The 24964-nt window shown below is 41.9% G+C and overlaps 2 protein-coding genes across 2 annotated transcripts in view; one reads left to right on the forward strand and one right to left on the reverse strand.

Annotated features, from left to right (window-relative positions):
* Window positions 1-6448, reverse strand: part of LOC135492965 (uncharacterized) — a 42520-nt gene extending 36072 nt beyond the window's left edge. Inside the window, exon 1 of the mRNA XM_064779714.1 lies at window positions 6411-6448. The gene's annotated coding sequence lies outside the window, so the exon portion shown is untranslated. The remainder of the gene's footprint in view (window positions 1-6410) is intronic.
* A 24-nt stretch (window positions 6449-6472) lies between these two features.
* On the forward strand, window positions 6473-9509 carry LOC135492474 (uncharacterized). Its single transcript, XM_064778981.1, has 5 exons — window positions 6473-6670; window positions 7329-7438; window positions 7674-7904; window positions 8223-8407; window positions 8915-9509. The coding sequence occupies exons 1-5, from the start codon at window positions 6644-6646 to the stop codon at window positions 9151-9153; spliced, it is 792 nt and encodes a 263-aa protein (XP_064635051.1). The 5' UTR covers window positions 6473-6643; the 3' UTR covers window positions 9154-9509.
* The last annotated feature ends 15455 nt before the right edge of the window (window positions 9510-24964 follow it).

Raw genomic sequence — 24964 nt, forward strand, 5'->3', positions numbered from 1 at the left:
TACAACATATAACCGAAATCCCTCACTCGAACTTTACAAATTGTTTACGAACGACAATTGACAATCAGCACCCTCTAGTATAAAGATCTCCAACTCGTCTCAAATCCAGTCAGGGACATATGCCACGCTGTGCGTTGCTCTTGTTTTAGTTTTTTCTCATGAGACTATATACGCAGATGACGAAGAAGTTAAAAATGAACTTCACACCCACTCACTTTTAAGCCAAATCTTCAGTCTTACATCGTGTTTGGAAATATTCTAAACCTCCAGCATTGCATCCCCAAAAGGACCCATTCTCCAGCAAAATCATAGTAAACCTCAAGCACGCTGATAAAACACCCTTGGCAGGTCTGCCAGTCTAACTGTTTGCAAAAAAGGTGTATCATGAAAATATCGAAACCGATCCAAGACGAATTTTGAAGACTATTTAGAATAAGATTGGTAACCACAACCGCCAGACACCCCGATTGTGGAGTCGGTACACTGTATATATTGTAACTCTACGCGCTCATTGGTAATTTAGAAATGTTCGTGGTTTTAACGGATGGGGAAAATCATTTTCTTTTCATCTCTGGTCAAAGACAATTCTTTTTTAAATCTACGCCCAAAAGGGTCAAATGATGGGACATTCCCAGTGATGCCAATCTGTCACAGAAACATGTTTCAGCAAATTCCAAAAAAAGAAATTCCCATGCAGAATCACAGAGGATAACTCAGTGTAATAGTTCCATCACAGCACCACTTTCCCACTGTGTTGAACTCCCGAGGGCCGAAGATGCCGGAGTTTATCATACGTAAGAATTCATTGTAACTCTAGAAACTCATTATATTTCCATACCTGATTTTCAGATCCTGGGTCTTACATCTGATGAAGTAGAATGGCTTAGCAACCATATGGGTCACACAGTGGATATTCACAAGGAAGCCTACAGGTTGCACGAATCAACTATAGAAATGGCTAAAGTGTCCAAACTGTTACTTGCCATTGAGCAGAGAGTGGTTGGAAACTTCAGCGGAAATTCATCGTTTCAGATATTCAAGTGGTCTGAGGTGGCCGCGAATTTCAACATATTCCTGGAGAAGAAACGACCCGGGACACTGCCTGTGAACTCACGGTCTTTCAAGGAGAGGGCAGATAAGTTGATAAAAGCATTCAAAAAGGAGGAGCTTTCATCCCTCAGGAAGTAAGTTGTGAGCTGGTTTGAAAAAAAAATCTATAGACACTCATTTTATTAATCGTCTTCAAGTACCCTTGGATATCGCAATTCTCCAAATGTCCCTGTGCATTAGCATACTGGTAGTAGAGGTCTATCTGCCTTGCTTTCATTCAATTTCAATGTAGTAATTTGTTTCACTCTGTTGTGTATAAATTTTGTGTCACATTTCCGATTTTCCAATTCTTTGCTTGCAGATCAGGTACTGCTGAAGAGTACACCGAGAGGGAGGTGCTGCTGACTGAAATAATAGAGTTGATTGAATCAGAGAAGACCAAGGCCAAAGGAGCCAAGAAGGGCACAAAAGAAAAAGAAGACGACCTGGCAAATGCTGGTTTGGTTATCCGGAAGAGGGCAATGCAGACCCTTGTTGCCAATGAAGGTAAGTCAAGTTTTCTTATTCCTTTCTCTTAAGGCCAACTAAGATTTATGAACCAAAAAGCACATGGTTTTAACCAGTAGAGCCGCCTGTGTAACACAACTTTGAACTAACACTGCTGATTTGCCCTGAACATGATGTACAGACAAAATGGTGGTGCTGTCTGTGACTAGTTCTACTACACAACTTTAATTTCAGTCCTGTTTTGTGGTAATGGAGTAACAATCATGATGAATGCCAAATTCTTATTGCAGATCAAATTGGGAAGCCTACAGCAGCTACACCAAAGAAGAGCAAGAAGGGGGTTGCACACGAGTATGCCCACATGAAGTTGGTTGAGCTAGAGGTGCGGAGGGAGGAACTTGCATTAAAAAAAAACATGACATGGAGATGATGAAGAAGAAGAGACGTGAGAGGATGGAGCTGGAAAGGAAGGAGAAAGAGGGACTCGTAAATCTACTCCAGGGACTAGTACAAGTTATAAAGGAGAAGTAGTCATCTCTCATATTTAACTAGGGATGTTGTCCAAATATGGCTTGGGCTTTGGGGGTGTCTCAGTTTTTGCACCTTTGCACAGTTAGTTACTTGGGTTATTTTTGTCCAACACTGCATTTAACTCCGGCCCACGCCATCTGACGGTTGTGGCGTCCTAGTAACTGGCCCAATTCATGAGAAGTACTGAAACGGAAAGTCAAGTATGTATAATTCATCCACAAGGTTAACAACCACAACATGTCTCGGGAACATGTCCTGTTCGAAAATTGTGACCAACGTGAAGAGTCTTGAGTCAAACGTAGAGTCAAACGTACTTTCCTTGCCTCCTGAGACTTCATTTTCGATATAAAATGCCATAAATTCATCATCTTCAATTGCGAAATTTGCAAGGCGTCTCAAGTTTGCCGCCATTTTTTGACGATCTCCATAGAAACCAAACTGTTTCTCGGTGACGGCCATGCGGAACGCGTTTCAGTGTTTCCGGGAACGGGATCGGGAACGAGAAACGTTCTCGGTGTAGCAGTTCTCAGAACGGCGTAGCGAAAGGTCTCTATTAACCCCGAGCAGGCTGCAGCAAACAACGGACAGGGTAGAGGTCGTGGCAGAGGACGTGGCCGTGGGCAAGGAAGACGACGTAGGCGCTCTCCAAGCCCGGTGAGAAACTGGACAGCCAATTTGACAGACAATGTGTCAAAACGTTTTACTGGCCCCGCCCCTGGTCCAGCTGATGACTTCAGTGATAGGTCAGTAGTTGAATGTTTCCAGCTACTTTTCACTGCTGAATTCATGAATGAAGTCGTTCGTTTGACAAACCTGACTGCCATTTTCGTGTCATTGGAAGGCATTTTCTGTGATCGAGACAATGCCATAATCGGAGATTTTCACCCAGTAACTGGAACTGTGAATGGGCCAAACCGAAGGTTTGTTTCCGGATATCCCGGTTTCCTCCTATGTTGTGCCTGAGGGTTAACTCTTTCAGCCCTAGCCGATTTTGATGCAACAACTTCCAGATCCTACCCGATTTTCGGGAAAAATCTGGATTTCAGAAATTTATTTAAAAAAAACTACTACCCTAGGCCCTATCACTAATTGCCGGGCACCATCAGAAAGGTATCTTGATATCTACCTTACAGTGATATATAGATTATAATTATCAATGAATTGTGTATTTTATTGAGTCTCTTCAATTTTGCCATTTTTTTCTTCAATTTTTTTTCCGAAGAATTGGCAGAAGCAAGTTCCATCGCAATAAAAATAATTTCCTTGAAAATGTCTTGAATTATTCCTTATAAACTGATACTAGTGATAAAGAACTAGTATAGAATACAAAGAAAAATGTCCAAAACGATTCAGAATGATATATACAACAAGAGGCCCAAGGGCCTGGGGCTCAGCTGGATGACCTAATAACATATGACTGAGGGTGTAAAGTAGTAAATATCGGCTTTATACTACTGTTTGAAGGTCAAGAGAACACGTTATACCACTAAAATTTCCAATGCAGAGCTGCCAGCTGGATGAAATATGATTGAACTAATCAGCCATGGTATGTAAATATTACAGGAGGCAACGGAAGATATCCCTAGTTCAGTATGTTGTATCGGTAGCTTTACAGAAAAGAAGTGTCAGAGAGGATGAGACTTCTTCATGGACAACTGTGGTATGTCCAGGCTGGGTTGTACAGCACAAGGATACAAAATGCTGTCTGTAATTGAGAGGTATCCTGATTTAACAGAGGTCAAAATATATAGAAATCACCAATTTGGGACTAACACCACTGTCTTTTTTTTAATAAGGTAGAGATTACAGGAGTCAACAAAATTAATTTTATTGAGAGAAATTGACCTGTCCTGCAGGTGATTTGAATTTACAATACAAAGGGTCGTTTTTCATGACATTGTGCTCTACTGCGTATCCCTAGTGAGTCGATCTGGAACCAATCTATCCTTGGCGCAGACAGGTTCAAATTGGCTATATCTTGAATAGATTGAATTGCGATGAAAATCTAATGCAATAAAGGAGCAATATCGAAGAGACAAATTAATCAAACCAATTGTCCACAGACTCGGACCCTGAAATGGCATGATGTATGCGTGCATATAAAAGTATCAATTGGTCCCATAGAGATGATGAGGCAATGTCAATATGCCTTGTTCCTTAGTCAGCAATATGCCCCTTTTTATACGGAGAAGAAGGAGAACCCAGATAGGCCTTCACATGTCGGCTTCCAAATGGCTCGAACCAACTGTACTATCACTACTATAAATTTAAAATGCGTGCTCCTCCTACATGTAGCAATGTCTCAGCCAAAAAGGCACTTAGTCGACAGGCAAGTTAGAAGTTCAGCACCGTGAGCTTGCTCCTTGGTAAGGCCATGTCAGGTTCCGCGCGCCTCTTCAGATACATCAAGTATTGAAAGCTGTGGTGAGCTGAGCACATAAAAAGACCATGGTCACCTTAATTTGAAAATCCCTTCATAGTCATTAAAAGTCAAGGGCTACCTCTGACTAAAACAGCACATTAGACCACCAATTTGACCCCAGCTCCTAACTGCGGGAAAACCCAAGTCCAGCAACCAAAAGTACCAAAAATACATTTTTGTTTACATTTGAACTGCACACATGCGTTTGTTTACAATTTCATTTCCCGCGACATCTCGAAAATCAGGTGACCTGCAATCGTGGATTGAAAATAACATTAACCTGGGTTCAGCAGGTCAGCAGGTATACCGGCTGTTCCAATCATCGCCCTACAGCCAGCTGTTCAAAAGGTAATGTTATTCACCCCACAGGGAGTGCAGGTAATTGATTAAGCCCCTGCATAACTTAACAGCAATGCCAATGGCTTGGCTTCTGTGAGTGGTAAGGAGAATTGACAGTTTTTTTATGGGAGTAACATTATTGTGTTGCTTAAAACGTCTACTTTTTACTCATGTAAGAATCGTAGTACTATTAATAACTTCAACTTATTTTCCGGTTATGATAACACAAAACGCATCTTCATGATCATGATCTTTCTCAAACTATCTGAATGACCTAATCGCCTTGGACGCACAACCTAACCACATATCAATCCGCCCCGACGATCGACACATCCATTCGATTCGAGAACACTCGATAAAGTTTGATAAATAAACTAGAACTGAGATTTCACAGGAGCACCTGTGAATTCATGACTCCAGGATTGTTTAGAGGGCGATATCGTAAGAGTTGTTCTTGAGTATGGGGACCTGTGAAGTTCCGTGTCTGTGAGGCACCTGGGCGGGGAGAGAAGACTAGTTGAACGATGGGATCTGACACGGACACTACTATTGATCTCATTATATGAATACCATTTAATTACAAACAAGTGAAAACAGATCTTATCATATTCCTTGGCATCAATTAAAATAGGAGTGCGGGAACAAGGGTTTTTTAGCAGGAGGAAAGCGAGAACATTTTGCGCCGTCGTATTCCGATTTGACTGGTTAGTGGTGAAATCTGCTTTTAATTCTGCAAATTAACATATTCGTTTTACTAGTTCTAACGTTGTCTGAATTAAAGATGCCTTCCCAATGCTTGACTGGTCTGGCAAGAGGCATTGCCAGGAAAACATGACGTCATTTTGGCCATTCTTCTTACCGCACGCCCTCCCTCTCCGTAAAACTTCCTGACATGGTGTGAAGTGGGAGGGCGCACAATGGGAACCACGCTGCCGCGATGTTAATAGTTTCTATTTATAGAATTCAGCGGCAGAGATTTTAAGCACGGAAAAAGTAGATTAACTCGGCTAATCTCAATGGATTTTACTCAGGAATGTTTTCAAGGCGAGAGAAACATCTGATTTAAGTACTGCGCTTATTAGATTTCATGTTCATGCCGAAGATTGGCCTAAAACATGGACGAAAAGAGTGCATTATCGAGTGTTGGAGAGGTCACGTGATTGGACGAGAAACCTGAGCGAAAACAATACTGACCCCAGCTCCCAGTCATAACAAAGTTTTCGTGCTTTTAGCTGTCAACATCAATGGCTATAATATACTCCTGCAGAATAGTAGAACTAATAGAACTAATTTCCGAAGTTTCCAATAGTTTGAACACAAATCAGAACATCACCCATCAGCTGGACTCAGATCTGCATAAATTACGATAAATAATGAGGTCGTCGCTTCAATTTCGCAAAGAAAGTTGACTCCATTCAAAGGTTGTTTTGACCAAATTCCGTTGAACTCATCGTTGTGAGGGCATTTGAACACATTCTCGTTGATCTTATCTATAAACGTGTGAAGTTTCGTACCAAAATACATTTCCGTAAAGGCTTAAAAAAGAAAATTTGTCACTTACAAAATCATCGCTCCGGTAGAAATAAAAAGGTCACCGCCATTTTCTTGATGATAGTAGGGAACTTTCGCCACGCCGTCCGAGATCCAAATCTCCGAGAACGGGCCAAAAATGTGAATGACGTCATCAGTATTTGGGTATCAGATTGCGATCCCGAAACCGGATGCCGTGAATCAGGCGATATATCTCGAGTGGCTTTTCCGGGAACGGCTGCGCGGCTATCAAAAATTATTCAAATGGCAAACCTGTGGGATACTCTCGCGGTATGTACAAAATGAGGACGAATATGGGTGCAAAACATTCTTGAGTTGATAGTGAAGCCATCCTGCACGATTTTAATTTGTTTTTCATGCTGTAAACATGGTAAAACAGTGCCAATTCTAAGGCGCAGAAATGTAGGCCTACATCAGCAGTGTACATTAACATGTAAATGTACTGTGTGTCAGAACCGTAGGCCTAATAATGTATGTAGGGATGGCTCTCTCATCTCTTGTCTGATGAATGAATGATAGGCCTTTTCGTCAAGGGCTCCCGAAGGGCTTAATCCCATTGTTCCGTAGGCCAACAATGGGGCTCTGTCCGAGGCTCGAACAATGGGATGAAGCCCTCTGCCTGAGTCTGGGAGCCCCTTGTCGAAAAGGCCCTATACATTGACCGGCCTGATTGACTGAGTCAGTGATTGATTCTTCATTCAGGGCATGTAACATGGCTACTGACACCCCTGGCCAATGTTTGACTGGAGGCGGCCTTTACTAGTTAGAATCTTTGGAAGGCGACTTGTCAGACTCGCCTCTGAAGGCATTCGAAGGCCCCTAAGGTCAACGAATAAAAGAGTGGCCTCTTAGTCACCTGTCTTTGATACTGGTTGGTAGGCTAGCTACTGGTCCTAATTTTTTTTTCATTGTCACTTTCACGTTTCAGGAGATGAGGTTTGAACCTGGCAGTGGTGATGAGGAAACTGGTCCCGGACCCAATGATGGCGGCAGTGGGGATGCACCACCAAAAAACCCCAAAAGTACAGGCAAGGCAGGGTATGTATCCATGCTTTCTCCATGAAGGCCTGTGGGCCAGCCCTGTAGATGTTCGCCATAAACCCATAATTGTTGAAAATTCAGGGTGGGTATGCACAGATTCAGAAGACGTTTTTTGAAGGAACCCCCTCTTGATCCTCCCAGATCCCTCAAAATGGCAAACTATAATAATCATAGTACTTTGATCTGGTAACTAATCATCTGCTAATGTACAATTCTTTTCTGCTTTTTCTAGGGCCAAGACGATAAGGTATAACCCGTCCTTCGATGTTACACTTCTGCGAGAAATCAGAGCTCGAAACCCATACGAAGATGCAGATAGATGGGCAGTAATAACCCAGAACTTCAATTCTGCTATGTTGAAGATAAAGCCCGGAGCTGTTCCGGTTAATGACCGATCGGTGAAGGAGAGGGTAGACCGATTAATTAACGCATTCAAAACACAGCAGATGGCTGCACTAAGAAAGTAAGTTTTGTTGCATTGATGTCTCGGACAAAATTCAGTGTTAATTTAATAATTATAAATTTTGAGACAAGATAAAAAAATAGTTTCTAGCAACTTAGATGTAGGCTTAGGGTAATTTTTACCTTGCCTTTTGACTTCCCTATGACCTATGAATTTACAATAACCTGCATATTTTCAAATTCTTTTCTCTTTGCTTCAATCCATGGGTCGTTGGTAGAATATCCCATCATTTTTAAGGTTTTCTTCAGTCCTCTGTGAACAGTAATAAAGTACTTTGATTTCCAAGCAAAAATGTTCATGCCAATTATACTCTTTCAGATCTGGCACTGCTGAGGAATATGAAGAGCGGGAAATCCTCCTTCAAGAGATCCTCACCATGAAGTCTGATTCCCATGAAAGAAAGAAGACCGCATCAACCAGTTCAAACAAAAACGACAAGAGATTGATTGAAGCGGGGACTGAAATAAGGAAACGCGCGATGGAAACCCTGATTGGTGATAAAGGTAAGAATACGTACTGAAACAAATTTCTGATTTTTGTCCACTTGATCCCATAAATTTAGGTGGCAAAAATCTGATGTGGCCCTGGATAATTGCTACCCATTTCCCTCAAAAAGATATCACTGAGAAAAGACTGTCCTTCAGTTGGGGGGGGGGGGGGGGGGTGGGGTCATTAGGGGGGCATAGAATGTCTAGGAGGGGCAAATGTCAGGGGTGAGGGAGGGAAACTCATGATTCCCATTCACATGCTTTGGTCCCATTTCTCTCCAAAGGGAGGGTTAATACACTAGCTAGGCCTAAGTCGAACCTGTTGGGATCAGAGATTTTTCTTCGACTTTTAAGACAAGGTTCAACTAAGGTGAGGATTATTAAAAAGAAAAGCATAAGTCAGAATTCGACTTATGCAAGACTGACTTGGGCAAGTTTGACTGTGATTCTGCAATTGAGGTTTCATTTGACTACTGCATGTTTTAGTAACCTCCATAGTTATACTTCTCTTTTACATTGCAGATGAAAACAAGGCTCCTTCCAACACCCCAAGAAAGAAAAAGAAAGAGGTGATGACTGACTACACTAAAATGAAACAGGAGGAAATTAACCTAAAAAATGAAGAACTGGCATTCAAACGGGAACAATTTGAACTTGAAAAAGAGGAGAGGCGCCATAGAATGGAATTAGAAAAGACAAAAGAACAACAGTTTTCAGCAATATTTCAACAATTTATTGAGAGTCAACAACTCAAGAAATAGACTTTGAAATTATCAGTACGTCTACTGTAGAATCCCCTCTGTCTCGACACTTCTGTGGTGACTTGAATAAATGAATGAATGGTTTTCCCCCGTGTTTTCCTAGCATATTTTTGGGGGGGGTATTCCCATTGTTTCTCTACGCACAAAATGAAATATATCGATGTTTAAAACCGGCTTCTGTGAGGTGTTTGAGAAACAAGGGTCAAGATTGGAAGTGTCGAGACAGAGAGGATTTTACAGTATGTTATTCATGTCAAAGTATTGTGTGCGAGTTAAGTTAGTATTTGATTGTTTTTTAAAAGATGTTGCAATGTTACAGAGTTTATTGATATAGAAATAAATGTTGGTTATTTTGATTTAATATCTTTGTATCAATTCAATTTTATGCCTTAGGCTACATCTGTGAAGAAAGAGCGTATACATCTGAGATCACAACCTATCACGATGCTCTGCAATGCTGGATTAAGCTTTTGTGTGAGAGAAGGCCATCCCCTGGAAGCCATTCAATTCACCCAGGCAATTATCAGGATTTCAAGAATGGACTTGTTAGCATGGTTAGCTTACAGGGATGAGTGCCAGTCAGATGTTACTCCCAGCTACCATGGCTTCATTATGGTAACCCCACTCCACCCCAACCCCCTGGGAATCGGCAAACATTGGCCTCGCATTCGATTTATTATGGTATATTGGAAAAGAATGCATACTAAAGTAAACCGTTTCATGGAGACACTGCTGCAAAGTACTGTAGAATCCCCTCTGTCTCAACACTTCTCGGTTTTGACTGGTCTGATCTTGAAGTAATTATATTGTCAATATAATTACTTCAAGGAAGATGAAAATAAAAATGTCGTTTCTCTTGATGGACTAAGACCATTCCCAACTTAACGTGGAAGAGAAACGAGTCATCTTCAGTTTTTTTTATATCTGGGGGGGGGGGGGGGTCAAGCAGCAGCAAGTTCGAGAAGGTCCCAAAAAATACACAATTCCAGTCATTTGGGAAATAGCGATCGCGCTGCCATCTTGTGTTGCAGTCAAGAACAGCAAAATCAATTGACCGCCCGCGCTAAATTTGAAATTCACTGAGACCGGAGGCGCGCTGCGGGGATGCGCGCACAGAACCAGAAAACCGTTACGTTCATTTACTAGTCCAAAATGCCAACATAATCCTCCAAAGTTGGTGGGTCAAGTTCGAAGTAACCGCCCGTCAAGGAACCTCTCAGACACGTGTGGATATTGGTCAGCAAGCCTGCAAGCAGGTAATACTTTGCCACAGGCTGCAAAAATACCTTCAGGTCTTTTTTGAAATCTACAAATGCCCAGTACTGTAAGATCTTGCCAAATGTCCATTCAACAGATGTTCTTGGGGCCGCCATCGCAGTATTGAATGCCTGTTGATGCTCGTTTAGCCCAAGCGCGCCTGCCCTAAATGGAGAAATCATCCACGGTCGAACAGGATAAGCAGGATCCCCATAAACGTAGTAACTTTCACCGTTTTCGGTCCGTGGCAGACGATCCAGCTGGTCGTGAAGGCCACTGTCCGCTAAGATGCCAGCGTCATGCCGTCTCCCTTCAACTGGTCCCCAGAGATTGGCGAGGATGCCATTTGGTAGGACCATGGACTGAAATTTTAGAGAGTGTACGCGCTTGTGTCCATTGAATACTGATCGTTGACCTCTTATTGGTCGACAAATTGGTCTTACCGTTCCATCGATGAAGCCAAAGCAGTTATCCAAGGGTGCGCCAGACTCATGTATAGCATCCGCGTAGACACGAAGATGTTCTTCATTTAGCCATGACTGATCTAACTGGTGTAGGAGGTGTCCATGAGTTTGGTAAATGTAATCGACGGTTTCATTGATTGCGAACGATATGACAGAAGTCGGCCTTCCGAAAACATCTTCACTTTGACTGAGCCTATTGGGATACGCCATCCGTCTCAGAGTCATGCAGAGGGCGTCAAGACCCTTAACCTCACAGCGATTCCGACACTGAACCACATTTGGAATGCGTAACACATTTGCAATTTCAATGATTTCATCTTTGTAGAATCTGAATTGTTCCTTGCTTTGTGCGTCAGTCAGTCGATTCAAGTCGAATCTTGGCCAGTTGGGATTAAACGTGCTCTCCTTATCTTGGGCGTCAGCAAAAAATAAATGTTCATGCATAACCTGCATCAATTCGTCATCTTCGAAAGCAAAATTTCCTAGCCGTCTGAGATCAGCCGCCATTTTGACAGAATCACCATAGCAACGAGCTGCAGGTGACGTAAAAAAATACCCGTCCTCGGAACGGCGTGGCGAATGCGCGCAACGTACTTTCCGGGAACGGGATCGAGAACGAGATCCGTTCTCGGCGGATCGGATCTCGGACGGCGTGGCGAAAGTTCTCTAGTACTCCAGGTAACCTCGGCGGGAAATTTAAAGCGGAATTATCCGGGGTCAAACAACAGTTTTGCTCACTACCGCCAACTGGTGATTTAAATCGACACTAATCTATTTTATATCAAAACTTCTGTATCATGAAGACCTTTTCAACTTTATTTCAAGCTTTTATCTGCTGGAATAGAGCGTCAAAAAATTGTTTTTTCATTAACGCATTTTGCCCCCTGGGGAGCTGAATTTGAGTCGAATCGCCCAAATTTTTTTTTGTAAGCAACATTTTCTGCGGTGTTTATAAGCAAGACTAGATTTGAAGTGCCTCGTTTGTATGATTACAAAATGCCCAATTTTGTCCACGGACGGATGGATGGATGGATGGATGGAAGGACACCACTCGAATAGCTATTTGACTAGCTCAGCTGACAAAGTCAGCTGAGCTAAAAATAGAAAGAACTAAAGGAAAATTTGCTGGAAAAAAATAGCAAGGACTGTCACGTAATCCTTGCAAATCTGATTCAACACCCACACCCCCCTGAGGACGCAAACCAAATCAAAAATCGTCTGTAAAAAGTCTATTGGTTTAATTGGCAACATGAAGATGACGCCCCAATCGCATTTGAGATCGTCAATGATGAACTAGAAACTGGTTTCGGCGTCACCGTGTATATGCGAGTGCAGGATTTGGGAATTGTTTAGATATTCGTGTATACACACGGTCATACGGCTGAAAGAGTTAAAATGTCATTATTATTGACTTACCAAAGTGAAGTGGAAATATAGTTTTCAATGTTGACAAAAGGTGGCAGCACTGCACTGCATGAATTATAGTAAAAGACCCATGAATAGTCTTCAGTAATTTGACCATTATTTATGAATGATGTGAGCTGGCAAAGATTTTCTTTCTCATTATTAAAATATGCTTCATGCTTGTAATCCCTGGTAGGCCCCATGATCTGAATCCCTGCAGAAGGCAAGTTATAGGGCCCTGAACATGGGCATATGAAGATAAACATTTTGGGGTAGGGGTCAAGTTTTTCCCATTTCTCCCGTATGCTACCAATATTTTTAAAGGCCTTCTAGGGAAAGGTAAATCATATGATAGGAAAGGACCTTGAGATGTTGCAGTATCACAGGTTTAACATTTTTTTGTCTAAGGGTAATCAAATACTATCCCTTCAAATCCTTCAAAAATGGACAACCTGTGGCCTGGACCCAATCAATTCCAAATATTGGGACGTACCCTGAATGGAATTGGCTTATATTGCATATTCTTTGGAGTTTAGCCCAAAGGTATGTAGCCACCAAATCATATTGATTTTGGCCGACCCCCACCTTAGCACCTTTTGCATGGTCCAACCATGAACAGACACTTAATCTTTAATACAGTGACAATTTTCACTTACATGTAAAATTATGCCACAAGAGTTGCTCACCTTATTTATTGTGGGTTTTTTTGTGACAGTGATGAGGATCTGCCTTCCCATTTCAGGATAATTTGAAATATCAGTTATTTCTCATGGTGCAGCATCATTGGGCATTAAGATCAGGACACTACACTTGCTTTGCTTTGATCAAATCTTGCTGGGTGAAAGTTATCGACTCTGATGTAAGTATAAATCAAACCTAACGAGATCTGGTCGTGGCACAGGTCTTTATTTAGACTAGCTGAACGTAGTAAAAATAACTAAATTGTTGATTACTTCTCACGCAGCTCATTCATTGGATACATAATCATTTACATGAGGGGAACTCAAAACTGCTAACATTTCTCAATGGAAGCTTATTTCAAATATGCGTCATATTTACATGTAGCATTGCACAGAAGAAAAGGGGATGTTTTTTTCTCAATTGCTCTTACGCTTTCTGTCAGTAAATATTCAAGTAATGCAGCCTTCTGCTCTGATATTCTAATATCTTTGGCTTATTGCAGTTGGTTGTTTGAGAATGCAAAGTTGGCACCTTTAATTCATGATTGCTTTCATGGAATCTCAAAAGGGCTTATACAGGGCGTCCCTTAAAAAGCAAAACCCACTGAAACAGGCCAATTTCTCCAAAAGTATAAATTATGCAGAAAAATTGGTAGGCATTCCAGGAAGTAGCAGCTAGGAGTCTTTATCTGGTACCTTCATTGAATGCCTACTGTCACCGTGACGGATGGCTGAGTACCACTGAATTCAAAACCATAGGCAGAATTTAGAAATGTCCAAATCAGTGATGTCATTTGTGAGAAAATGAGCCACTTCTTTTCACAATCATCCCAGGCCAGTCCCAAGTGACCATGTCTTGAATGGACATGGTGTCATAGGGACATTGGATTACGTAATCACACCTGCACCTAGGATGGGTCGCAATCAGTAGGCCTATGCATGGTTATTCAGACCAAAGACATGAAGTTGTCAGGATGGTTCAGCTAACTAATGACCAAAGGGTTTCTTTAGTTAAAACGTTCTTCGAAACGGGAAGCTTGTGTGGCCAGTTGAAAATTGTGCCTGTCTGTTAAAAGGGCCTGTTCACTTTCGTTTTAAGACGTTAAGAAATAGGGTCGTTATGATCACCCTGAATGTTATGTCATTACTAGGCCTATAAGGTGATTACATGACCATCTTAGTGAAGTTCGAGTCAGACTGCCCCATTTCCTCTCTGGGGGTGAAAGGTGTTGTTACCCTTTATAAATTGGTTATGCATTGTTGATTGAGATTACTTGTGGTTGCGTAATGTGCCTTTAGGCCTACTCTCTGGAGAATGTAACACTTTTCCGGATCATAGGGTCTTTTGGAAGGGAGGATTTTATCAATAATAGGTGCTGAGCTATTCAAAGACAGCACCTGCTTTGTATTCTGTCATTCAGACAATAGAGCTGTGCATGAATGAGAACAATCTATTCAACAGATGAGTTTCTGCAGGGACCCTGTCCATGAAAATATTGTCTAATGTCTAGTGTTTGAATAGGGTCAAGGAAACCATAAGATGTTACATCATCATTCCTAATAGTTCCTTTTGTCAAGATTCCAGCATGCTTTCTACCATCAGAACACATTAGACGTTTGTGCATTGAATGAAGACTGCCAGCTTTAGACATGGTGCTCCATGTATGTGAAGGTTGTGGGGCATTGATACATGAGAGTGGACAGCGAATTTCGAATCTACAAAGACATCTTCGGCATTACTGCATAAATAGAGATTTGTTTGTAAGTATTATCCTCCGAACTATGTGAACCAATGCATTTCGAACATCGTCGATTTCCCGATTTGAGCAGCTTTGCCATCCTGTTGGTGAGGGTTTTGTATAGACCTCTTGCCTTTGTCCGATAAAGGGGCTGATGGAGGGGGGGGGGGGGCTAATTCTAATGTCGTTTATACATTGTGAATCCCTATATCTTAAAATCTACTGGACCGATTTTCACCAAACTTTTTCTGCTTGTAGACATGATAAACATTCTACAGAGATTTGTAAAAAAATGGTATGTTGCTGATCTAGACTTTCAGTAAAATGTTTGGCGAAAATCGGCCAAGTTGATTTTGAGATACAGGGATTCACAATTCATGAAGCCATTAGAATTTACCCCCGGCCAATCGGCCCCTGAGTCAGACTAAGGCAAGAGGTCTATTCATTGAAGAGGGTGTGTACATACGACCCAGGCCAACAGGTGGCCATTGTCAAATTCGGGAAAGCCACCATGTTTGAAAATCCTCTGGAGTACTGTAAACCTCTTAAATGTTTTTCTCGTTAAACGCAAAAATACAAGTAAAAGGCACGAAATTGTATTACTCTTATCATGCATTTTTAGATTGCCATAGGAGACATTTGATTAAAGGGTGAAATACGGTCATCAAGTCACTAGCGAAAATAAGGGGGTTTACAGTATCTCCACTAGTTTAGAAAGGGCTGCCAATCCAGCAATATGGGCCAGGGTGAAAACCAAAAAAAATGTACATGAAATGTGCATAGGGCTTCCTCTGATGAGGATGCTGTGTACATTGTAAATGGGCTTTACAACTTGGAATAGTGATTGTTTATAAAAAGTGAAAACTACCAAAAACGTTCATAGATTCTTAGAAATACCATTACCGGGTGTACTGCTTTTTTGTTAGGTTGTGTTTCTGATAACAAAACTAAAAAATATAGCGTAGGTTGGTAGTTTTTACTTTTTTTAAGATCAAAGATTCCATAAGGGGCTGCAGGGGTAAGGTCAGTCCATGTCCCAAGGGCGATTTCAGAAAATATCAGTCGATTGCAATGATTTATTGCACTCTTGAAATTGAGTAACACACGAAATGCCTACTTACTGTATACACAATAATTTAATTCGGTATTGCGAAGATTATTCCCCGCGAACATAAATCAAAACAAGGAAAATTCTAGGAAAACAACCACACAGTGACGAATTTCTGTGATTTTTTCAGAGTGATTAGCACCAATTCCATCGATCAGGAGAATATCGGAATTTTCTACAAAGATTTTTGGGATCCCATCGCGAACATTATTCCTCGCGAAATAGTCAGTGCAGGGCCAAATCGCGAAATCTTTCCTCACAAAAATATTTGCGTATACGGTATCTAAAACGAAGATTCCTGATTTTTAGAGCAAAAGATTAGAAATACGATGTAAACATCATTTTACCCTCAAGGTTTACACCGGTGGTCAGTTCTTTCTCTGCCAGGTTTCAGTGTTTTAAAGATATAAAATGATTTTACCTAGCAATTGTAACATTTCAACTAAAATGTATTCATGGTACATTTTCATTTGATACCAAGTATCAGCACTTTCTGAATTGGTCCACTAGTTTCTGAAATTGCACACTTGGGACTGGTACTGCCATGCATTGGATGACTGCTGTAAGTTCATGAACCACTACTTTGTCAAAGCCTTCAGCTGATTAAAACTAAAATCATTTGATTCTGGAGAAAAAAGGTATTAAATAGGGAAGGCATGTGCCTACAGCAGCCCACCTGCAAAGTGCAAAGTGTCATGTATAACTCACTAGTAACTGCAACAATTCCTTGTTCTATTACAGGCTCAATATCACCAAGGTAATCCAGACGTCCAAGGCAATGGGACAATTGATGGTCAACATGATGACGCTGATACTGCCACCCATGATGAACCAATCGGCACCGCCAGCCATGATGAACCAATGGACACCGCCAGCCATGATGAACCAATGGACACCGCCTCTTCTGATGATGAACCGGAGACTGCTGCTAACAACGACGTAGACTCTGAAACTGCCAGTCCCAACGATAGGCCTGGCCAAACCTCCAGCCGCAGTGAAAACAACACTGATGGAACATATGTTTATGGGGTATCAGACAGTTGCTATGATGCTGAGTTTCCAAGACATGAATGGCCTGAGAACCGACGACGGGACTGGAATCACATGCGAAAGCCATGGATGATGCCAGATTGGAAGCTAGAGAATCTCACAGGCATGAAAAAGGAACAGTTCTGGCTGCTTGTGTGGGAGCATCAGCAGGGGAGGACCCAGAAGTCAACCTGCCGTAGTTTGGATCCTTCTGCTAGAGTATTGTTGTATCGGCACAAAATGCGGAGTAACGTAGAGTTTCGTGATTTGGCTGCGTACTTTGATATAGGTCTGCCAACTGCCAATGACATTTTCTGGACTGAGTTGTGTGCTGACATTCTCAATAGCTCAAGCCTTCCATTGCAGTGGTTTGGTAACCTAAGTGACTCTGAGAAAAATGATGTTTACTCCAATATGAAAGGTCGAGAATCCCCCATCCATAGTGAGTTGCTGTCCTACTTTTCTGATCCAAAAGATGGTTCTTCAAGGATGCCTGTTGCTGCAAGCATGGATTCTAAAAAAGTGAAGGTGCAGAACTCAATGGATTATGAGCAACAGAAGGATTGTTATTATTCCAAAAAGGGAGGGCATTTCATAACCTTTTCTACTTTGGTGGATACTACAGGACATGTGGTTTTGACACTTCCTGTGGCTGCAGCAGCCACCCCAAGGTGTGGTGATAGCAATCTGTGTGGTGTTGAGTTGCAATTATGCGAAAGTCAGGCTGACAGTGAGGTCGCACCTCAGGGACTTCTGTCTCTCCTTCAAGGAACCTCGGACTACTTCGTGATACTCGCTGTGGACAAGGGGTACATCTATGTGCCACATAATGTAAGCCAACAAAATGTGACAAATCTGAAGCAGTGGTGTTCTGAGAATGGTTGCAGGCTAATATGGCCTAGTGAGGGGGATGAGGATATTCTCCAAGTTGATCCAACAAGTGGTAAAATTGAGATGACGGCATCTCCCAGCGACCCTGTTCTCACAAAAAACAGCAAAATCATAGTTGGAAAGCTCAGATTCGGAGTAGAACAATTTCATGGAGCTATTGCTGATGAAAAAATCCTGGACATAATACCTTATCAGTTCCTCCAACCACTTGGAGAACAATTTTGCAACAAATATGGTATACCTAATGATTATGTGAATTGTCCTCGTATCTACCTTATATGGCTAGCTGCAGTGTCACATTTCAATCAGTTCCATGCAAAATTCAACATAAAGTTCGTGGATGATCAGGAGCAGGTTCGCCTGGCGAAGCTGATTAAGCACCGACTCAACATCAGTAACTTCCTGCATGACCCCTCAGTCACTCTTCCTCCTCATGTGCTGCAGTTCCCTTCTGCCAGGAGTATTCAGTGGAACAGTGTTGAAGTCGGAGACATTGGTCAACTCAGAGACCGCCTTGACTTGCCGGCTCTTAGTGCACAGCAGATATACGAATTCACTCTTGGACCGTACTTGGTTCGTAGGGGTTGTTCTTACATTACCCATTGTAAGCAACTCGAAATCGGTGCTCAAATGGGCCAATTCGAAAGTATTGCTGAATACTGGGACATGGCACGTGAACTTCCAGTTACCACCCGTGTTTACTTCACAAATGTCGATGAGATTCCGGATGGCTGGAACAATGAAACTTACTTCCAGTGGCCCGAGACAGGAGTGACCATCATAACGATGAAAATGCCATCGGCAAACAGGACGAACAGAAACCCGGGGAACATGAAACGGCCTCTAGTAGTGTTCACACAGAGTGGTTCACCGAGGAACAGCGAGTTGGAGAACTATCTAGGATTTACTGGGCCGCTACAGAGACTTTGTGGTTGGACTTGTGGGACAGCTGCCAAGAGGGACCTTGGCTCCCGTATGCTCACGTCAGATGCCCATGTAGCCGCACTTCTGATGATACTGTGTGCTGAGGAGAGGTTTCGGGATCCTGTAGTAAGAAAATGTCATCTAGCCGACCCAAAGCTGCCAGAACCCCTTCAGCCTCGCTACACTGCGCCAAGGGGTCGCACACCAGTTTTCCGTAGGACACAAAGACAACGCCCACCACAACAGAGCACAAGTCCCCAACATTCTGAGATCCCTGACACCCATGACTCTGAAGTGACCAACATTGCTGATGTGGACAGGAATGATGAGCCCATGCCGCCCCAATATCCAGGATCACGACTGATCAATGACGCAAACATTTGCTACAGCAATGCTGTGCTCCAGTGTTTAAATCATGTGAATCTTGGCCAGCACATACAAGGTGATCAACCAAATCTTGTGGACAACACCTTTCTTGATATTTGTGCCAGGATGGCTGGACAGGGTGCACCTTTCTCTGTCCAGGAACTCATTACCACTCTGAATACCACAATTGATGGGAGAGGGTATGTGCTAGGAGTATACCAGGATGCAGGAGAATTTCTAATGAGCTTGTTGGAAAAACTCAGTATACCTGAAGGAGTTCTCACTTCGTGGCCAGGGCAATTCCACTGCCCCCTGGGGCACATTGACTTACAGTTGGTGAGGGATGGCACCGTGTTAAGGATTAACGTTCCACGTGGCCCCCAAGCAGTGTCACTTATCGATCTTTACCATGATCACTTTGCAAATTCAGGTATTCTCCAGGGTCACTGTCAATTCCAAGGACGAAATGGGAGAGTCTGTGAACGCCACTCGCAGGGGTTTCAGATCACTGTAGATGGACCTATAACTATAATCGAGGTCAACAGACGATCAGGCAATCAAAAGTGCATGACCAAGATTAGACCTCCAGAGGGAGGTACCCTAGATGGCAAGATAATTCAAGGCATCATGTGCCATTCTGGGGACCAGTGCAATGTGGGCCACTGGTTCGCCTATCTAAGAGACCCCAACAACATCTGGTGGAGGATGGATGATGATAGGCAACCAGTGGCTGCATCACCTTGGGACCAACAAGGGAACAACTTTACCCTGAATGTTTTCTTTTTGGCCTAGACTATGTTCATAAAAGCAGTTTGACTAGATTCATATGATTCATATGATTCTGACGTTCAATTTTTGGCCTAGACTGTGTTCATAGCATACTTTAGCTGGATTCAAGTCCTGGATTATTTGTTGTTCCATTGGATACTGAGGTGATTTGACGTTTGGCCTAGACTGTGTTCATAACGTACTTTGCTGGATTCAAGTCCTGGATTATCTTTTGTTCCTTTGGATTACTGGTGATTCTGACTGTGGATAAACTGATGGGGATGTGACTGATGATTCCATTTATGGGCAGTTGATTGCAGATAGGTAGGACAACCTATACCATAAGTTTTATTCTCTAATAACCAGTGTCGTTTTTCAATTTCAGATGCGTTGCAGGCTTCACAGTAGTATATCAATAGCATGGCCAGACAATAAATTCCTCGGGCAATTAGAAGAATAACAATGTTCAGATGACAATTGCTAAAATAGTTTGGGTTTAATTTTGAAAGAATAATGTGTTAAATTAGATATGGGGTTATTTGTCACAAATAACACTTCCAGTGTATGTCTCAGAGGTAATCATCATTTCATTTGCCACACTTGACATCAGTGCCACCATTGGAGAAAAGATAAACAACTGGTCATAATCTGCCACCTCGCCCCAGGCAAAAATGATTGATCGCACATGCGCACTTGGGATGTTTTCCTGGTTTGCAAATTCTGTCCGATTGTTTCTCTTTACTCCTATGGTGGCGCTGATGATGATTTTGGCAACCTCATGTAATCAAATCCATTTGTTGTTGAACTAAAAATGTATGCCTTGCACGGTTCAACACAAGTTCTGTTCATAGAAGAAAAAACAAACTACAATAATAAGCTATATCACACTGATCGGGGGGGGGGGGGGGGGGGGGGGAACATCAAACCAGAAGGCCAAATGCTTGCTCTTTCCCTTATCATCTAAAGCATTCATTGCCATACAAAGTCCTCTTATTGGTGTGTCTGTCCCCTAAGTCCACTGGGTAGTTTTCACTGCATGCAGTTCATTGTGGTGGGTGCTTCACAATTGAGGGATTTCAAGCATGCCTAGTATAGATGTGTTGACAGTAGGCTTATGAACACCAAACTATACTTTTCTCACAAATGAAATGGTACTGGTATCCGCTTTCATATTTGCCATTGGTTTCATTTGTTAGAAACACCCTGAAGAAAAAAAAGGCAACAGGAAGACTGGTGATATCCAGGGGAAAACCCAACTCTTATCTGTAGCAAATGCGATGAAATGGTTCATTTTATTATCATTTCTTTTCTTTCTGATGTCCATTTGGATTTGATCACTTTTATAGACATCATTCATTCTCATTATGCCCTCTTGATGAAGAACAAGTCATTTTTATGAAAGAGTAGGGCCATATTGAGATTCAATACATTTATTACGACATTTTTAGGAGCTAAAAGTAAAGAAAACTATTAGAAAGTTCATCAGCAGTAGGCCCAGGTAACTCAAACAATTGGCTTTTTGTGTCCTTCAATAGGAAAATGATGGCAGCTCAGCACATCTGCCATTCTATAGGCCTATGAACCCTAGGCCTTCATTGTTCACTGTGGCCATTGTTGTCCAGCACGCAGTGCACACCCCCACAGTTGAATGGTTCAATCTGCTGTGTTACAAACAGATTCATGTAATACCCAACTCGAAGTAATGAATGGCTATTTTTAAAATGGCTTGAGGAATTAATAGTTCATCTGAGGTCAACTCTCCCTTAAACGATGAATTTCAAAGTCATTTTTTGGGGTGTTTCTGATAATTATGAATCAAATTATTGGATTATTTGGAGCTCTCATGACCGGCACAACCCATTTCTGAAGTAATATTTAGAAAATCATGGCATTTTCACAAGGCCTAATCAGTTCAATTGTTCTTTTGTCTTAGTTAATGACAAGTAAACGAATTGTCATTTCACCCAATATTAATCATTTTAATCATTGTATCATCCCTGCAATTTTCAAATTCCTCGCTTTTTCCGTTTTCCCAAGGATCACAAAACTTGGTCACAAAACGAAAGTGAACATGCCCTTTAGTACTATTAGCTGCTGCCATCTGTTCATAGTGCCAGAACTAAGCTGGGTAATTGACAGACCATTTGCTGCTGCCACCTGGTAGTATTTGGGTAAACTGGACTGTTCTCCTTTGATGGTGAGCTACATCCGCCTTGTGATGTAGTCCTTGTGTGAATAATTTTATTGCGAGGTACAGACAAGTATTATCTAACAGTTAATGGTCTCTAAATAGTGGTTTTAAAAAGTTAAGATGTAAAAGGTGGTTTAAACTGCATAAGTTTGTATTTTAGGAGCAGTGGTCGAATAAGATATCTTGGGTTTTTCCCAACTGTAAACAATAAGAATGGGCTCCAAATTTGTATGAGAGAACCAGATTTTCTCTGAAGAAATGTGAATAAAAGTCACATCTAAGACCGAAGATATTAAGAAAGAACGTTGTGAAATTATGAATTAATAATTCAGGCATCGTTTGATGTAGTGGTGAAGCCCGGAACATTGTATGTTATTGAAATGAATTGGCCCCAGTGACATTCAATCAAATGACCTTGTGAGAGGTCAGAGTCGTCTGCTGCATTTCGTGGCCTGAAGTTAACAGTTTTGCTGTACTTTGAGTGGTGATGATGAAACTTTGTCTCTGATGAACTGCATATTCATTTGATATTCACGAGAGACTTGTCCTCTGGGCATTTATTAATATGCTGGGTGCAGTGTAGAGAGTTTCATGGACTAATATTATGAGCCAGGGTCGATGATTTGGAGCCCTTGCCGAGTGTAACCGTGGTATCAGAGCAGAGTAGAGTTCATGGACTAGTTACCGGCCATGATCGTGACGATTTAGAACCTTTGTTGGGTGCAGCATGAGGAGTTTCATGGACTTATACCAGTCGTGATTGTGATGATTTGTGATCTACGCTAAGTGCAGTATCTGAGTATTTGAGTAGGAGGAGTGATGGAATAGTTTAATAGTCACTAGCCATGATCGTGACGATTTGGAATCTTTGTTGAGCGCCGTATAGAGTTCATAGACTATAGGATAGGATGACGTGCTTTTAGGACGTGCCGCACTCGCTGTGTTGAATGTTTGGAGGATAGTGACGTTTCACCGTAACGCCATCGTGGAATGCTGATCAGCGTCTATTTATCGTAGGACATTGCGCTATTTTTCCTGGTTGTGGCGTCGCGAGTGATGATAGCGTTTGGACTTTGTCGCAAGTGACATCCGCGTACTGAGGACGTTTATACTTTATAGCAGAAATTTGTGTGTAAATCTACTGTTTCGATTACGAGATGACAGAGTCCCACATTGGGTTCAACATTTAATAGTTCTTGTTTAAGGTATTTTAATACCCATCCCCTTGTATTTTGCAGAACACCGATTGTGTTGTTCTCCGAACCCTGCGTGTCACTGTGTCTCACCGTCGTCGCTTGAATGTGGGTTATATATACATTTTTGCAGTACAAACCTAGTGATTTTTAGTGTTAAGATCACCTGGTTTGGTCTTTGGTGAGGCGTTTGATAAGTTTCAGGGTCTGGTTGCAGTTTTGGCAACAGGTTTTCCTCTTTGCAGTTGCAACGGTTGAGAGTCATGATTTAATGACTGGCCACATGCTCCCATGTTTCTCATTAGGCTCCGCTTGTAGTTGTTTATTCAAATAAATAGGTCAATCATTGGTATAATATTATAGCTTTAGTCTCATTTTAGGTCGTTGTCACTCTATGGCCTAGGCAATCTGACTATATAATTTCCCTCCAGCCAATATATTCAGTAGTTTGAACCCTCCTCACACGGTGGGCAGTATTGGTCAAGTGTGGGGGTGACGACGCAAGAAGGATTGTGTTACACTTGCAGGCAACACAGGATGCTTTCAGAGTAAATTTTCCTGATCGGGATCCACCTGTGAAATCAACGATTTGGTCAAATGTCATGAAGTATCAGGATCATGGAACCAGCCAGAATCGCAACAAGGGGAATTCGGGGAGACGCAGAACAGTAAGAACTACTGAAAATGTGGAAGCTGCTCGACAACAACTTCAACAATATCCAACAGCTACAAGCGCCAGGCAAAATGGATTAGGGCTTTCAAAAACCATCGTTTCACAAGAAATGATCAGCATCAGCATCCGTACCCAATTCATGTCCGACATCAACTTACTCCAGCTGATCTCAGTAGAAGAGAGCAATTTGCAAGGTGGTTCTTGAAAGATGTGAAGTGGACAAGCAATTTCTTTGTTTTTTCAGCATTGGGGATGAAGCTGGATTTGCGATGAATGGAATGGTGAACACACACAATGTTATCCAATACGCACCCGCTGGTCATCCTCACCCAATCAATTTCAAAACAAACATGAGTCGTGAAAAATTGACAGTCTGGATTGGACTTTGTGGGACTGGTCGTATCATTGGACCCGTATTCTTTGAACGAAACGTTAATGGAGCTATGTATCTGGAGTTGATAAATCAAGATGTTGTTCCTAATCTGGAGTAGCATTTTGAACGCCAACCATGAGGAATTTTCAGACATGGGCTTTGTCTTGAAAGAGGTGGAGGACATGTTGAGGGTTTTAGGGCATAAAGAATAAATGTGGGGGTGTGTTATTGTCATAATAAACGGATAAATGAGAAATAATTTTTTCATCCTTTTCCATTGCCCAAATCAATTCAAAACCACACATGCAGATTTGGACATTTCTGAAATCTGTCTAAGGTTTTGAGTACAATGTTACTCAGTCATCCGTGACGGTAGGCTACAGCTGAATATATCCAAAGAAAGCTTATAGCTCCTACTTTCTGGAATGGCTTTCAGATTTTCTATGCAATGTATACTTTTAGAGTAATCGCCCTGTTTCGGTTGGTTCTGTTTTTTAAGGGACGCCCTGTACAGAACTGGCTGAATTCCAGAGGATACCAGATGGCCAAAACCCTGGCTTTCACTAACTTGTAGCCTTTTAAACCGATCTGGGCAACGCGACTCCTCCAGATCCAGCAGATCGACCTTACCAATATGCCGAAGCCGGAGACAGATGGCTGCACTTATTTGTATGTGATGAGCATCTTGGATGTTTTTAGCAGGTAAGTTTAATGAACATCAGTACTTTTCATTCGTTGAGAGCATGTTGTT

The sequence above is a fragment of the Lineus longissimus genome, chromosome 8 (genome assembly GCF_910592395.1).
Source record: "Lineus longissimus chromosome 8, tnLinLong1.2, whole genome shotgun sequence".
Lineage (NCBI taxonomy): Eukaryota > Metazoa > Nemertea > Pilidiophora > Heteronemertea > Lineidae > Lineus > Lineus longissimus.